At 36.9% G+C, this 14,610-nt stretch overlaps 1 protein-coding gene across 1 annotated transcript in view; it reads right to left on the minus strand.

Moving 5' to 3' along the window:
* LOC117207515 (zwei Ig domain protein zig-8) overlaps nucleotides 1-14,610 on the minus strand; it is a 316,183-nt gene that overhangs the window by 180,188 nt on the left and 121,385 nt on the right. Inside the window, exon 4 of the mRNA XM_033447816.1 lies at nucleotides 1,773-1,983. Within this exon, the coding sequence (XP_033303707.1) occupies nucleotides 1,773-1,983 (211 nt within the window). The remainder of the gene's footprint in view (nucleotides 1-1,772; nucleotides 1,984-14,610) is intronic.

Raw genomic sequence — 14,610 nt, forward strand, 5'->3', positions numbered from 1 at the left:
CGCTCCTTTCTCCACTGCCACCGCATGTGAATCGCGATAGGACTGACCTAAAACGAGAGCTTGGAAAATCGGCCTTTCCTCTCCTTTTCCCTTTCCATTTTTTCTTTTTTTATTGTTCTTTTTTTATGTGGGACGATTCTTCATGGATCGTCGTGACTATCGTGGCTTTTTGCTTGCCGCGTAAGTCGGGATTCGTGCTTGAGATGTTTTTACCGTGGCATCCGCGCGGCAGAATGTTGTATAGGTTTCTTTCTGGTTGCATTCCGACGTTCTTTGCAAGGGATCACGTGATAGAACGCGAGATTGTGTAGGTAGTACGGAGTATGATATAGCGAGGTCATAAAATCAGTGAGGAATGAAATTAATTTTTATTGTTGGAGCTGGCGAACCGAGAGAAATACAAGGATTTAAGAATTTGAACCGTGGACAAAGATTGTACGAAGACATTTTGAATACGGTTAGTTTAGTGTACTTTGTGTGATATAATGAAATATATCTGCGCAGAGCGCTTTTAATTTCGCAGGAAACCGACGTTGGGCGGCACAGTTCGAAAGTTTACGAGAATCAAGGCTGCAAGTTGCAAAGTTATTGAACTGCAAAAGATTAAGTTGCCGGTGAGGCAGTTATGCCAATATGAAAGCCTTCCGGAATACACGGAACCAAGTTAGCTTGTTTATAGCTAGCCTTAACTCTGGCTTCCGATAGCGGGGATAACTTATTTCTGGCTTCGCATTTTATTTCGCAGCCGCGAGACATCGGAAACAGGAAGACGAAACGAGAACTTCGAGTTATCGTTGTCATTCCATCCCTAATGTTTCGTGCAGAGGGTTGTGTAAGCGAGAACTAAACGGCGAAAAACTTGTTATCTGATTCCGCTGAATTAGATATCTCCGCCCAGTTTAATATTTAAACGAATGCCAAGTATATACTTAGCTAGGTGAGTTTCCCCACAAGGAAGTTCGGTCGTTTGAAGTAGTTTCTGTAGACTAGCAATGCTATCGTGAGGTTTGAGAATTTAGCTTACTTTAAGCTTTGTAGAAAGAAAAATATTCATTTGGATAAAAAAAGATTCTTCTCATCTGATAAGCGTATTTAATATAATAAGCGATATTGAAACGGAAGTGAGTGAAACTTGGTTGAAACATTAATCACATGTAGTAAATTTTAATATGCTGTCGATCAGATTTTAAACGAACAATTAAAATATATCATTTATTTATTCCGTATTTGTTTCTACCATCGCGTTTCGAAAATATGAATTTGCATAAATGTCCGCAATCAATTTGCAATGATTAAATTTCGAACGGATTAAATTTTAAAGCTATAACATAGTGCATGTAAATGACAATTTAATCAGAATTAAAAGTCTGATTGTTCCGATACTTAACAATTGCTTGCACCATAACTTGTTAACCAAATAACTGCTCAAATATTTAAAGAAAAATCTGACCAGCAAAGAGAAGAAACGTGAACGATTGTAACGTTGAATCTTCGAAGCTCCGTGACAACGCTTTCGCCACGGGGCAAAAGTACACAACCTGAAAAGCCTGCTGTCGAATATTGTCGCAAACAATAAACGTCGGTAACGATCCACAAATTGATCGGTTTAAAAATTCAAGCTATGGTAATCCGCGACACAACCGAGCACGGGTTCTACCACGATGGAAAATGGAGGATGGCCCAGTTGAATCGGCCGGATTTCGCTGGGAAATGAAAAACGACGCGAGCTAAGCGACTTGTGTGACCGCCTGAATTATTCAGAATTCACTCACCGACCACGTTGAGGCTGTAGTTCAACGACATCTTTGGCTCGGTGCTGACCTGGCACTCGTAAACCCCGGAGTCTCGTTCCTGAGGCGACTTGATTTGCAGCGTCCAGTTTTCAGACTTCTCCGGATGGATCACTTGAAACCTCAGGTCCGAGGTGTACATCAGGATGCCAGCGCTCAGGATATGCATGTCCCTTTTACGCATCCAGGACACCTACAAGATAAACAAGAAGCGCAGCATGTAAGCCGGTGATAGCTCTGAGTCTAACTTGAGGGTCTGCAGCTGCAGCCTTAACCAATGATGAATTCTATCGGTACATTTTGAATTTGAACATAATCCGGGATTTATGCGAGTTTGGTCGGTTAGGTAAGCAGATTGTTACTCTGTGCCTCATCGATCTTTCGAATATAAGAAAGTACGGTGATCTGCGAAAGTATTGCAACATTCGACATATGGAAAATATTTATATAAAATCCGTAACTTGGGGAAAATAAATTTTTTCAAGTGATTCTTCCTTTTCAATAACGAAACAAAATGTTTTTCGCATCCATATATTTTTCTTCAATTTTTACTATTTGTTTATGTTTGTTTGTAATGATGTTTTATCTATTCCCTAATTTGATTATTTCTGTCTTAATGTATTTTTTCTGCTTCAATCTCCATTATTTCAAATACCCTCGTCACTGCTGAGTTAACTTCGTTTTCTGCGTCAAAGTAGCGAACAACAAATTCTCTAAATACTCATACATGAAATGTTTTCTTCTAAACGAGTATAATAAATTCAAGATTATGAAACGAAACGGAGAAAATACACTGTAAGCTGCGCTTTTCTTCAGTTTCTCGAGGAAATAATTTAACGGTAAACATTAATTGCATAGCGTAAAAATTTAAACGTTAATGAATGTGATGAAGGGCATTCTTTTAAGTTACTTATATTTGAAAATTATTACATTAAAAAAAGTTAAATTATATCAACTATGTATGTTGTATACTGTAATTGTTAACAAAATAACATCTTTCTTTCCTGTATCCAGATTTTTCAGGAGTTGAAGTCAGAATATTTACCGACATATCTCTCGGCGAACAGAAAGTGTTTCGCCACAACGTAAGGAAAATAACATTTCAGAGAAAAGAATATAAATTCAATTTTCGAGACGATGTAGCTTTGCCGACACTCCACTTCAATTATTCACACCACGATGCATTACTCAGTGCACACTCGTTCAAACAACTCTTTTCAATGGCTTTCTGTTTTGACAGCAGACAGATTCGCTTACGTTTACGTTTCACGTCCGACCCTCGACCCTTTTCTACACTTCTGCCTTAACTAAGCAGACAAGATTTGGAAACTTAAATAGTAGAAACTTTCCTTCCAAAGAAGTGGAAATAACTTAAAGAAAATTACGAACGTGTTACAATTGAGATTATATTAATCTTATGACTGGACTAACTGGATATTTATTTACATTAATTGTATCTCTCTCCACCTAACCAATTCTTTAGAAATCAAGTAAAGTTGGTAATTTAGATCTATGGTGAACTAGCTGGATATTTATTTATATTAATTGTATCTCTCTCCACCTAACCAATTCTTTAGAAATCAAGTAAAGTTGGTAATTTAGATCTATGGTGAACCAGCTGGATATTTATTTATATTAATTGTATCTCTCTCCACCTAAACAATTCTTTAGAAATCAAGTAAAGTTGGTAATTTAGATCAATGGTGAACGGTAAGCCAAATGAAGTCGTTAGAAATGAACGTTATTTCCCCTTAATAATACATTAATCTAATATATATATAAGCGCGAGGTAACTTAATTGTACTTTTATTAAAAGTCACAACATCTCCCAAGATATTCTAACGAGATTTATTTTCCACGCTGACGAACTTGCATGGGGCAATTAATAAAATAAATTGTTGCCCATGGTACGTTACTCATCATAGAATTTTCCTACACAGGAAACTCTGTCTAACCACGAGGCTGGTTGGTGCATCGTTTTATAATTAATTTCGCGACTGCACTCTCTCGCGATACCGTTACGAGCTTGCAATTACGAGCATTTCAGACGTTCCCACAAGCAAGAATCTTTGCACGGCAATTACACTAGGTGAGAATTAACACCATCGTTCAGAAGCACCTACATATTAGGGGATCTTTTGCTTCTTCTTTTTTTTTTTTTGTACGAAACATAATATTTGATTGATCGATTACAATTTTGTGTTCAATTACTGTATTAAATTCAAAAATAAAATTTTGTAGCGTTCGAATACTTGATATTTTCGAGCGAGTGTGTAACTCCAAGTACAGCGCGAGATAGGGAAAATGAATCGTTTTTTTGTTACACAATGAATTGTTAATTATTTGAGGAATTAAATTAATTGATATTTCACATAATATCTGACGTAAATGCAATTATTACAAAATGTAAAGTTACTATCTCAATGTTATTTCAAAGTAATTCAATATGTTTGTATTAATTCCATTTAAGTTTGTTGGAGAAACAATCTCGTATAATTCAGTCGATATAATGCTCGTTCCGGAGTCGAATAAAAATTCAACGCATGCATTCACCGGGGACACTAATACACTTTTTACGCAAACATTAGCATCCAAATCGCTTTGATTCTGAATCGCTTTATCCACCGGTAGAAATTAAAACACGACCGGCGCATCTACAAACTTTACCCCTTTATTTCTTTCTTATCGCGAACCCTTTTTTCCTCCCAAAACCACCATTCACATTATAATCGTTCCCTTGCTTTTTATTCGTCGCTTTACCGCTCCTTTTAAACGGTAATTTTATAGCTAGCCAACTGATAAATCCGAATTATCGCTAATACTGAAAATTTTAATCAGTTGACGTAACTTTGTTTCTCTTTCGTGCAACTTATTCAACAGTATCATTACCATAGAGAATTTTTTAATCCAATAAATCCAATAAAAAAGAAAATGATAAGAATAATTTCCGTAATTCGAAGTTTCCTCAAGAAATTCATCACGCAATCATCAAACGATACGTACAATTACCAGCTTATACATATACAGCTATCACTAGCAGTATCGACCGTAAGTCATCGTGTCCTATTAGGAAGTTGGATTAATTTGACTAATTTGAACCTCTCGGGACAATATCGACTAGTACTTATTAGTTACAGCTGTCTGGCTCTAAACACTATACAAGAGAGATAGAAGGAGAGACAGAGACGGAGAAGTTGGAGGAAGCTTAGAATTCACATGTTCAAAGCTATTTGATACGAAGTTCTATTTTATGGATTGGCCATCAGGGACGTTATTGATTCCATATCAGTCTCATCGTCATCGATAGTCATCGAAGTGGCGCGGATGCCGCAGTTAGACGCAGCACGGCATCGATTAATACGTTTACCAGGATGATTATTGGCAATGCCTGTTAGGCATTAGTAAAGCAATGTCCACACACTGAGGCTGTATCAAAGGAGAGATTGAACAACCGTATTTCGCTTGGCTTGATAGAAATGTTTTATGTAATTATACCTTGCTGTTCTCTGGCGTGCGCTCAGGGAAGTATAAATTACTCAAATTGCGTCTAATCTTTATTTCACGCGAAACGAAAGAACTTTAAAAGTATTCGTAAAACGCTAGCAACTATGACAGTCACGATGAAACTTTCAGTTATAAAACTTTTTAAATATGTACTTTGCCCTCTAATGGAATGTTTCAAATATCTGACACGCTCTTAAAGAAGTCTTTCTCTTTCATCTTTTGTTCGTTGTTTTCCTATACATATTCGTACAAGCTGTTTACATTTGAAGATCGGCACTGCGCTCGAGGACAGAGATATCATGCGTAAATTTTTGATGATTTTTAATTTTAATATTACTCTATGACTTTATAAGGGAATATTTTAACGTAAAATAACTGAAATTGGGAAGAACATATTTTGATACTATAACAACCCATATTTCCTAAATTATGGAGAAGGTGAAAAAATATACGTGTGACTCAAAAATTAAACAAAAGGACAATTTTGGTAACGTAAGATTAATTGACGGTGTACTGAATTTTAAAACTTTTGTCCTGTAAAGAATGGAAAACGTGACTTATCGTGTTCCTCCCCTATAGTCTTCATTTATAATAGCGTAAAATTTTTTTGAAAGTATGCTAATCGATAATGATAATTCTATATGCTGTGTTGCTAATAAAATTCAATACAAGATGCGTTTATCATAGCGAATTGGCCTTTCATACCCTCCATTGCCTTTTTACAGCTAGTTATTTATCGGTGTAATAAATTTCCTTAGACAAGAGCTGCTCGAATCTCCGGTTAAAACAAAACGATTGCTCCATATATTTCCTGGAAGCTTCTTTCTCGAGCTGTCGAACGACCTGTCAAATTGTGCGTGCAATTTTCGACATTGTTTACAACGCTATCGACGAGCGCTTAATCATTTACGAGCCAGCCGAAATACTCCAATCGACGTTCATTCGAAATTGACGAAAATCGATCTTGTCAGCTCCCCAACCCTCCTGACTTATCACCAACTGATTGTCAATATTTCCATAAAATTTTCCTCCACCTTTCTTCCTTTATTTATATCCCAGGATGATAATTCTATGAAAATATATTAGATGTAGAAACTGACTCATTGTGTTTATATCGAACCAATTCCAAATCTGTCGTAAATGTAAAAATAAACATTTTTCTTCAGTGTAAACGTAAACATTTGCTCACCATTTTGTGATTAAAAAGAACCGATTTCTTAACATTTATCAGATATTACACACATAGGACATATACAGTATATAAAATATAAAATATGCAATATAAATACATATATAATTTATACATAACAGAGCACTGAGTTAATTTCCACACCTAATATTATCTTTCACTACGTACTTTCCAAAAAATGTTTATATTTAAATACCAATGTATTTGAATATAAATAAAGACACCTCCGTCGCATCTTCGTATTCTGTGAACTTGAAAAATTTTTATTTCAAGGAACGCAACGTCTACCAGAAGAGTATTCGACGTCGCGTCTTGGATACATTCGAATTCAAACAGTTGCTGCTGGCACGCACGAGCAGGCGCACGCTCGTGCGAGTAAATTTCACGCGCGACGATATAAAGTCTGATATTAAATTCTCGGACGCGTACCGCGTTTTCCCACTCGGAGTGACACGAATGGCTCGCTCAAATTCAGGCCACCAGGCCTCAAAAGAGCGAATGAGTTTCTACTAATTTCAAAGACGCGACGAGAAGAAGCCCGTCGTGTTTCGCTAATGCGCTTTGGAAATTGCCGCTTCCACATGCTTGCCTCACGGCTACATTTCGTAGTGACTCATTAAGTTGGAATCAACGATATTAACACTTAGCTGTCGAGTTTACCTTGGATATAGCGCAGCCTCAAGGAAAACGTGTCTTCAAATAGCGCACGGCGCTACGTAGCAGTATCTGATAATAATACGCACGACTCTTGTCGAAACTTTCCCAGAACAATTTCGTAATACTAAATAAATCTCGATAGTGTTGAATTTGAACAAACGAGTGAATAAGTTTGAATGAATTTTGTATTAGGTTGTCCCAAAAGCTTCTCTCGTTTTATAAGGAAGTGATAGATGCACAACATTTCCTGTTTTATATTATTTTATTGAATTATGTATGACGCATTTTGTTCTATAACCTTGTCTTATTTACATTTGACAGATTAGGTTTCGTGTTTGTATAAACATTGCCAGATAAAGCAGTTGCGTGCAGATAGCGAAAGACACTTTTGGAACAACCTAATACGAAGAGTGTCATGATTTTGAACAAAGACAGTTCTAACAATAAATGCGAATTTATCGGACTAAGTGAGAATATTATAACATTTCTGTATAAAATTTGACGTTTTAATATGTCGTCAGGAAATTACGACGATTCAGTAGATCCTTAAACACATTTCTCTTAAAATGGTGACGTCTGAGCGATGTCAGTGTTACAGCAAATGATGGACGTTACAGCGCGTTATCTCCACAATCCTCAAACCAGATCCTTCGTGTTTCAACGTTTGTACAACAATTCGATCGTTTACAGTGTACTCGAGGGACAACGTCGCATCCGTTGACAATCAATCGGCCACGAAAACCGTGGTAAGACCGGGAGGACAGAGCGGACTTGTCGTGTTCACGGGGGCTGCTTACGTTCTCCGTGTAATTTACACGCCAGAAGTTTCGAACCGATGCAGACAAGAAGACGGTTCGCGCACAATAACTTCGCCGATTGTCAAATCGTGAGCTGGTTTTGTCCTCGTCCGAGGTGCTGCGTCTGACCAACTTCTGCGGATTACTTAGACAGCAGTTCGAATGACGGCAGGTATTTAGACGTCGCAGAATGCGAATATCTCGCCCGTGAACAATGGACAGACTAACTTGGAAGAACGATCGTTAGTGTTAAAATAACGGAATTTCGAATTTCATACGGGGTCGAAATGACTTTCGCTCATGTCTTCTGATGGCTCCGGGAACGTCGCGTAGTAATTTCGTTATAGTTTCGAACGTGTTGACTGACACGAGAATTTTTGTATATTTCGCCGTGCGAACCGATAGACTTATACTACGCCACAACATTTAATTTTTGCAAAATATTATATTGTATCTGGGCACTCTTTTCTGGCAATTCGCTTTATTGACAGTTTTTTAGTCCGTGAAATTTATCTTGTACATGCCTATCTGTTAATATAACTAAATAGGTTGCATGTTACTTGTTATTTTCACATTGTTCGGTTCAATGAATTATACCTAACAAGAGCGTACTTAAAACTTCATATGCATATGTATATAATGAACTAATTAGATTTTACACTGTCAAATGTTTCAAGTTCCCTTATCCATTATCGATGAATAATCGCAGTAATACAATGCTTGAAAAATATATAATATGGACCCTTGTTACGCCCAAAGCTCACCATACAGAAATTAGGTTACAGGAATTAAGAAATAATCCGATTACGCTATTGTCTAGAGAAAATAAAATGAACATGTTCCTGAGATGAAGCTTCTCAGAGAGCAAGCTCTTTGTGGCAGAGAAAAATGATTCGATAAGAAACTCTCTGTGAAAGAGCCTTCGCTGGATTTGCAGCTCTTTCAATGCCGTAATTACAAGTAATAGGTCAGTTTGTCCATTGGTTTAAACACAAGCGCCTCGAGCCGTATCTCAAAGACGTTTGTTCCTTTGTTTCTGTAAAAGCGTGCTCAATATGTAAAAGACAGGATGATCGGGAAATCAACGACATAGTGTCGCAATTTAAACGAAGCTATGGTAGTACGAACAATTTATTGGAAACGCGAAGCACAGACTACCATTTTGTAGTACAAACGGAAAGAGAGGAAAAAGTTTCTACAACATTGATCGAATTTTTTCTTTTTTTGATAAGAATTGAAACGCGATCGCGGTTCTCCGAAGAGAGGCACATTTTATTTTCAAATCCGCCCCTTTCCATTTTTTTTTTAACAAGAATTATGCCGACCGTTTCGCGTATAGATATCCTGCAAAGCCTTTTTTTCGCGCTATTCTGCCGCATTTTCACGCGTAATCTTTTTCATTCCTAGATGGAATCCGACCGCTACAGAGACGTCGAAAGCTTTCGAGCTTTTAAGATAAGTGCTACATTGCATTGAATGGCTGTAGAATTGCAAAGAATTGGCCGGTTTAATATGTCCCCGAACGAGAGGATTTATGGTTCAAAAATAAATGTCAATCCTACGTGGATATGGATCGAAAGTAGTCACAGTTACAAACAATTCTTAAATTTCCAAATTATTATTAGCTTCTTGCCTCGTCCACAATATTTTCTCGACATTTTTCTAAGTTGATTATTTTATGAACTTAACTAGACCATCAAACTTATACGAAGAATTGGTAAGTATTTCCTGAAAAATACAAATTTCATGAGTTGTACATTCGTGAAACAGAAAGTCATTTGTGAGAAGAGAAAAATTCATATTCGGTGGTCATGACAGTGCTGACGAAATTTGAAAACGTTTATTACGTCGCGTACACTACATTCGTAACATATTTCTACAGCTGTACAAATATCTTTACAAGGTAGTCGACCATCTGAAATTTTTTTGTACAAAATACGTGTTCCACTTGTTCCATTTAAGAACGAACTAATTACACCCGACGAGATTTTTAATTACGTCTAAGTGGGGTGAAACGGTTGTCAGGTATCGTGTGCGTAATTTAAGCATCCTCGGATATCGACACGTGTGTTTCCAGGGCAATGGTCGTCGTTGTATTTTCGAAGTTGCGTCTGCGGTGAATAAAAAATACATCCGGAATTCTCCGTGGCATGGGTAACGATTTAATCCGCTGATTGCGTGGAACGTATAACCCGGGCTGGTTTGCAATAACGTTTCGATCTGCCGTATATTTGTGGAAATCGGTCGGCACGATGGGATACGTTTATGAGTCATAAATCACGGGCCGGAAGTGAGGCACAGATATAAACCCTGGAAAACGTAAACAGGTATCACGATATTCGATTTTTTAAACGTCCCGTATCGCGGAGACTGCCAAAAATTCGACCAGAGGGAAACACGAACGACGAAGGGAAGAAGCGACCGAGGTGCAAAAATCCTCGTTCGAATCGATCACGAAAGGCGGTTACAGGTTAGAGCTATGTTACCAATATGGAAATTTTGCCCGTCCGTTCTATCCTGGCTAGTAAAACTCACACGCGATCGAGTAAAACACGTTTTTGAATACAACCGTGGAAAGTCAGGTATTAAATGTTCGCTAACGTATTATGTGTCAACTCATAACATAAAAATTTATTCGTACAAATATTTGAATGGAAATTTCATTGACGGAATAGACAAATACCTGGTAGATCAAGTCTTTAAAAAATATAATTTTCGCTTAGTAGTAAGAGAATAAGAAATTTTTTTTATATATAGATACGTTTTTCAATGGTTTATACTTTGTCAGAATTGAAGTTTCTGTACGAAAGCAATACGGAAATTATTTTCATAAGCGACTTACAAGGGAAACTCGACAACTGGAAAATTAAGAAAAGATTGGAGCTTTGTGCAGGTATAGTTCATGTTATGTTAATAAAGGAATAATTTTTTTCAGCTGAAAAACGGTCATAAGGATGAGAACATCCCCCAAAGTTTATTTTTTATCATCCATGTATTATCCTTTTATTATTCCGCGTTTATTTTGTATTATCTTTTCATAAAATTTTTATTTATACATTAAAATTCCTGTGATTAAAATCACACAAACGTTACATGAAGTGGCTCACGGATATATTAGCTACCCTTTTGTATTTACCCTACGGAAGTGTTACGACGACGATACTTTCGAAAAAGTGTTTAAAGCACAAATATTTGTGCGAGCAAAAATTTTGTTGTTTCAACTCGTATATACTATATTTGTAAAGAGCTCTTCGTAAGCCATCTATGCATGTGACAACAACAAATAGAATTATTGAAAATATTATGGTGGAATAAAGTTTGAAGAAACATTTCTTTCAATTTCTCACACCCACAATGTACAATATAAAAGATAACCTTCTAATATAACATTTAATTAATGTAATTTAACAATTAATATAACAATTGCAACTTAAATGTAACTTTTTCCCTTTTCCTATATAGTTTCCAAAATATTTAGGATGATAAAAGCCGGATGTTTTCACTCCTATGACCGTTTTTAGCTAGAAAAAAGAATTGTTCCGTTTCGATTTGTTTGTTCAGTTTCGAATTTATTGAAATTTTCGTGTTGCCGAACTACTCTTATTAATATTTTTGATAATGCGATGAAAAATGAGTTAGTCTCATAATACGAAATACTAAGTAACTGTACTTACTAAATAATAAATAATGAATAAATAATTAAAAAAGGATGCTAAGTGACCAGAAATTCGTCGTGATAAATTACAATAGTTGACCATGATCGTGGAAAGGTTGTCAGCTCGATAAACATGGCTGTTACGAACGGAGTACGGAGGAATCGCTGAAACGCGCCTTATCCAACGCATTTGCAGATTGCATGCAGCCTGCTACACCCAGGGGGATGCATCAAAGTAAACTTCTTCGGTATGCACGACGATACTCAAGTCCGCTGGGAAACAGCCTTCAAGTCGAAATTGGCCACGCGAGCGTAGAAATTTCCCGGATAAGAAACGACCGGCCGAAATCTCGCGAGGAACGCCGGCCTTTTCAGATCGCGTCATCGGCGAAATTTTCTCATAGTTCGAACTATTTTCATTCTGTGAACTCGTTTGTCGCCTCGCTCGCTTTTATTGCGTTTTTGCGTCGCGGGGTTGAGCGAGTTCGTGAGCGATGGCACCGATTTACGATTCGCGGAGTGTGTTTTAGGGAATGAGATGGGTGAAATTTATATTTGAAGAGGGGAAAAATCACTCTGATGCAAAGAGTCCATTTTACGGAATTTCGCAAGGAGTTGATATTTTTTTACAGATCTTATATAACACGTTAATAGTCATCGGAGGTCATCGGCGTTTCACTTGATGAATTTCCTAAAATAGTTGAAACATGATTAATTTCACGGACTAAACAATTTTTAATAATGTGAATGACCTGGATAATATTATGGGAAAGTAGTGCGCAAATATAATGCTTTGTAGAAATTAAATGTAATGGTCGTAATATATTTCATTCTACCGCTGCCCCCCAGGGAAAGATACTTTTGTGATTCTGTGTGAACGCAGCTAACTGAGGTATTTCGGAAGAAATATTTCCTTATTACGCAATTTTTCTTAACCTTTTTTATCAAATTTCTCGTTGTGAGTCGTAAGATGACTTTCGTGAACCTTTTTTGAAGGTGTATGTTTTGTGCACAAGCTTGAAGAACCACATAAATCGAGAACAATGAAAGGAAGAGGATGAAGAGAGCAGGTTAAAAGAGAAAAAAGTCACCGACATTTTCTTATTTCATTCTTTTCACCGAGAGATTTGATCTTTTGTTGCAGTAACGTCTGCTTCTTCTTCCTAAGAAGATGTTTCACGAAGTTCGATAATGGTATAGCACTTTACTCGAAAACATGTTGTGAAACCTCATTCTTTTATACGCTCATTATATATTAAGACGAATAATTTAGCTATTAGCATTAGAAAGTGGATGATATTTTATGGAATTTGTAAATTAATATTTTCCAAATTTATCAAATGTGGGAGCAGCAAATATTAAAAAATTCATGTTTGGATGAAAGAATACTATGACCAAATGGTGAATATTTTCTGCAATATAATTTTTTTCTAGAAAATGTTGGTATAAATACAACAGAATATAATTTTTAATATAATTCATATACTTAATTCATTCTAAAATTTCACTTTTTGTTTCTTTTCTAAAGAACCACTTTGTGCAACGTAGGTAGAACAAATTGGATAATCGGTAAATCAAAAATTGGTTCGGTAAACAAAACAAAAGAAACGAGATCGAGAGGAGATAAAGTGACTTTCCTCTTAAAGTACTATTTCTGGAAGTAGAATAAAGGGACAAAGAAAGAAAGATAGGCAGAAAATCCCTGTACACCGAAAGAAACTGTGGACACCGATATTTGAAGAACACACGATCCTGCAGAAGGAAACATTTTCTCCGCGTCGTAAAAAGAAAGGAAATCCAGTCTGTACATAAGAGAAGGAAGAGGGAGGAAGATAGCGACAAGAAAAACTCGATGAATGAGTCTCTATCTGATTGATCCTGTGGATTAGAACAAAAAACAATTCAAAGGCGTTTCGACGATGCGATGCGACGTTCGTATAAATCGATTCCCCAATCTCCTCAGAAATCCGAACAATTCCACAGCCGTGAAATTCCAAGGCAAAAAAATGTCACACTTGGACAGAATACTCTCAACCATCCAACTATCTACATTCCCTTCGTTTATTTATCGGAAATCCCATGTTGTAAATTTTCGTACTGTAAGAAGAGAGTGTCGTCAAGGAGAATCGTAATCAGAGACGAAGTTACAATTTCATAAATAATCGTCCATGTTCGATCTTCGGAGAATTGAGACACATTCACGATCGAACGTATGTAGTGATTTTTTGTTGCAAGAAGCGACGTCAGGAAGAACAAGAAGGTTCTGTTGCCTGGAATATTTCGGTGAATTCGCTTGCTTCGATCACTTGAAGCATCGCGTAATAGCGTTTCGCTGCTATGATGTTGGGCAGAGGTTCGAGTTAACGGCAGTGGACATAGGCAAATCGTAAGTGGAATTGCTCGGAAGCAGAAATTCGTGGAGCAGTTTCGTCCCTCCGCGACAATATGTTCGTAACTGGTTATCCTGTGCGAGGAAGTGCTACAAGTTGCGTTCGAAGATGGTATCGACGGCTTCATTTTTGAAGTTCTAACTGATTGTTGGTGACATTCACTGATTGATTGTTGGTGTAACAGAGTGTCGATATACTTTCGCAAATCACTGTATCATCTACAAACCCGTTATTTATTCTCATATAGATATTAACATCGTGGAAAACACCTTCTAAATAATTTAATAAGTTTTAACGATCTATTTCATCGACAAATTACGACGTCTGTGTCTTTTGTCGCACAACTCGCAATCTTACGATTTTCCTAATACAAAATCTTATTTGAATAATCTTTCTTCATTCTTTTTGAAAGGTACCGTAATAAAGAGCGTATGGCACATCCATCAAGAGGAGGGCCCTTTTACAAATATAAATTCATGACAGCCATCGCATTTTCTGCAAAAACGCCCCGAGATAGTAAATTTATTAACCTGTTGCTGAATGCAGCGACGTGAAATTTTGAAGGAAACACAGGAATTGTCGGAGCGAAGATGATGATGCCACCGGTTCTTACGACACGTACATAAAC

The sequence above is a fragment of the Bombus bifarius genome, unplaced genomic scaffold (genome assembly GCF_011952205.1).
Source record: "Bombus bifarius isolate JDL3187 unplaced genomic scaffold, Bbif_JDL3187 scf7180000008033, whole genome shotgun sequence".
Classification (NCBI taxonomy): Eukaryota; Metazoa; Arthropoda; class Insecta; order Hymenoptera; family Apidae; genus Bombus; species Bombus bifarius.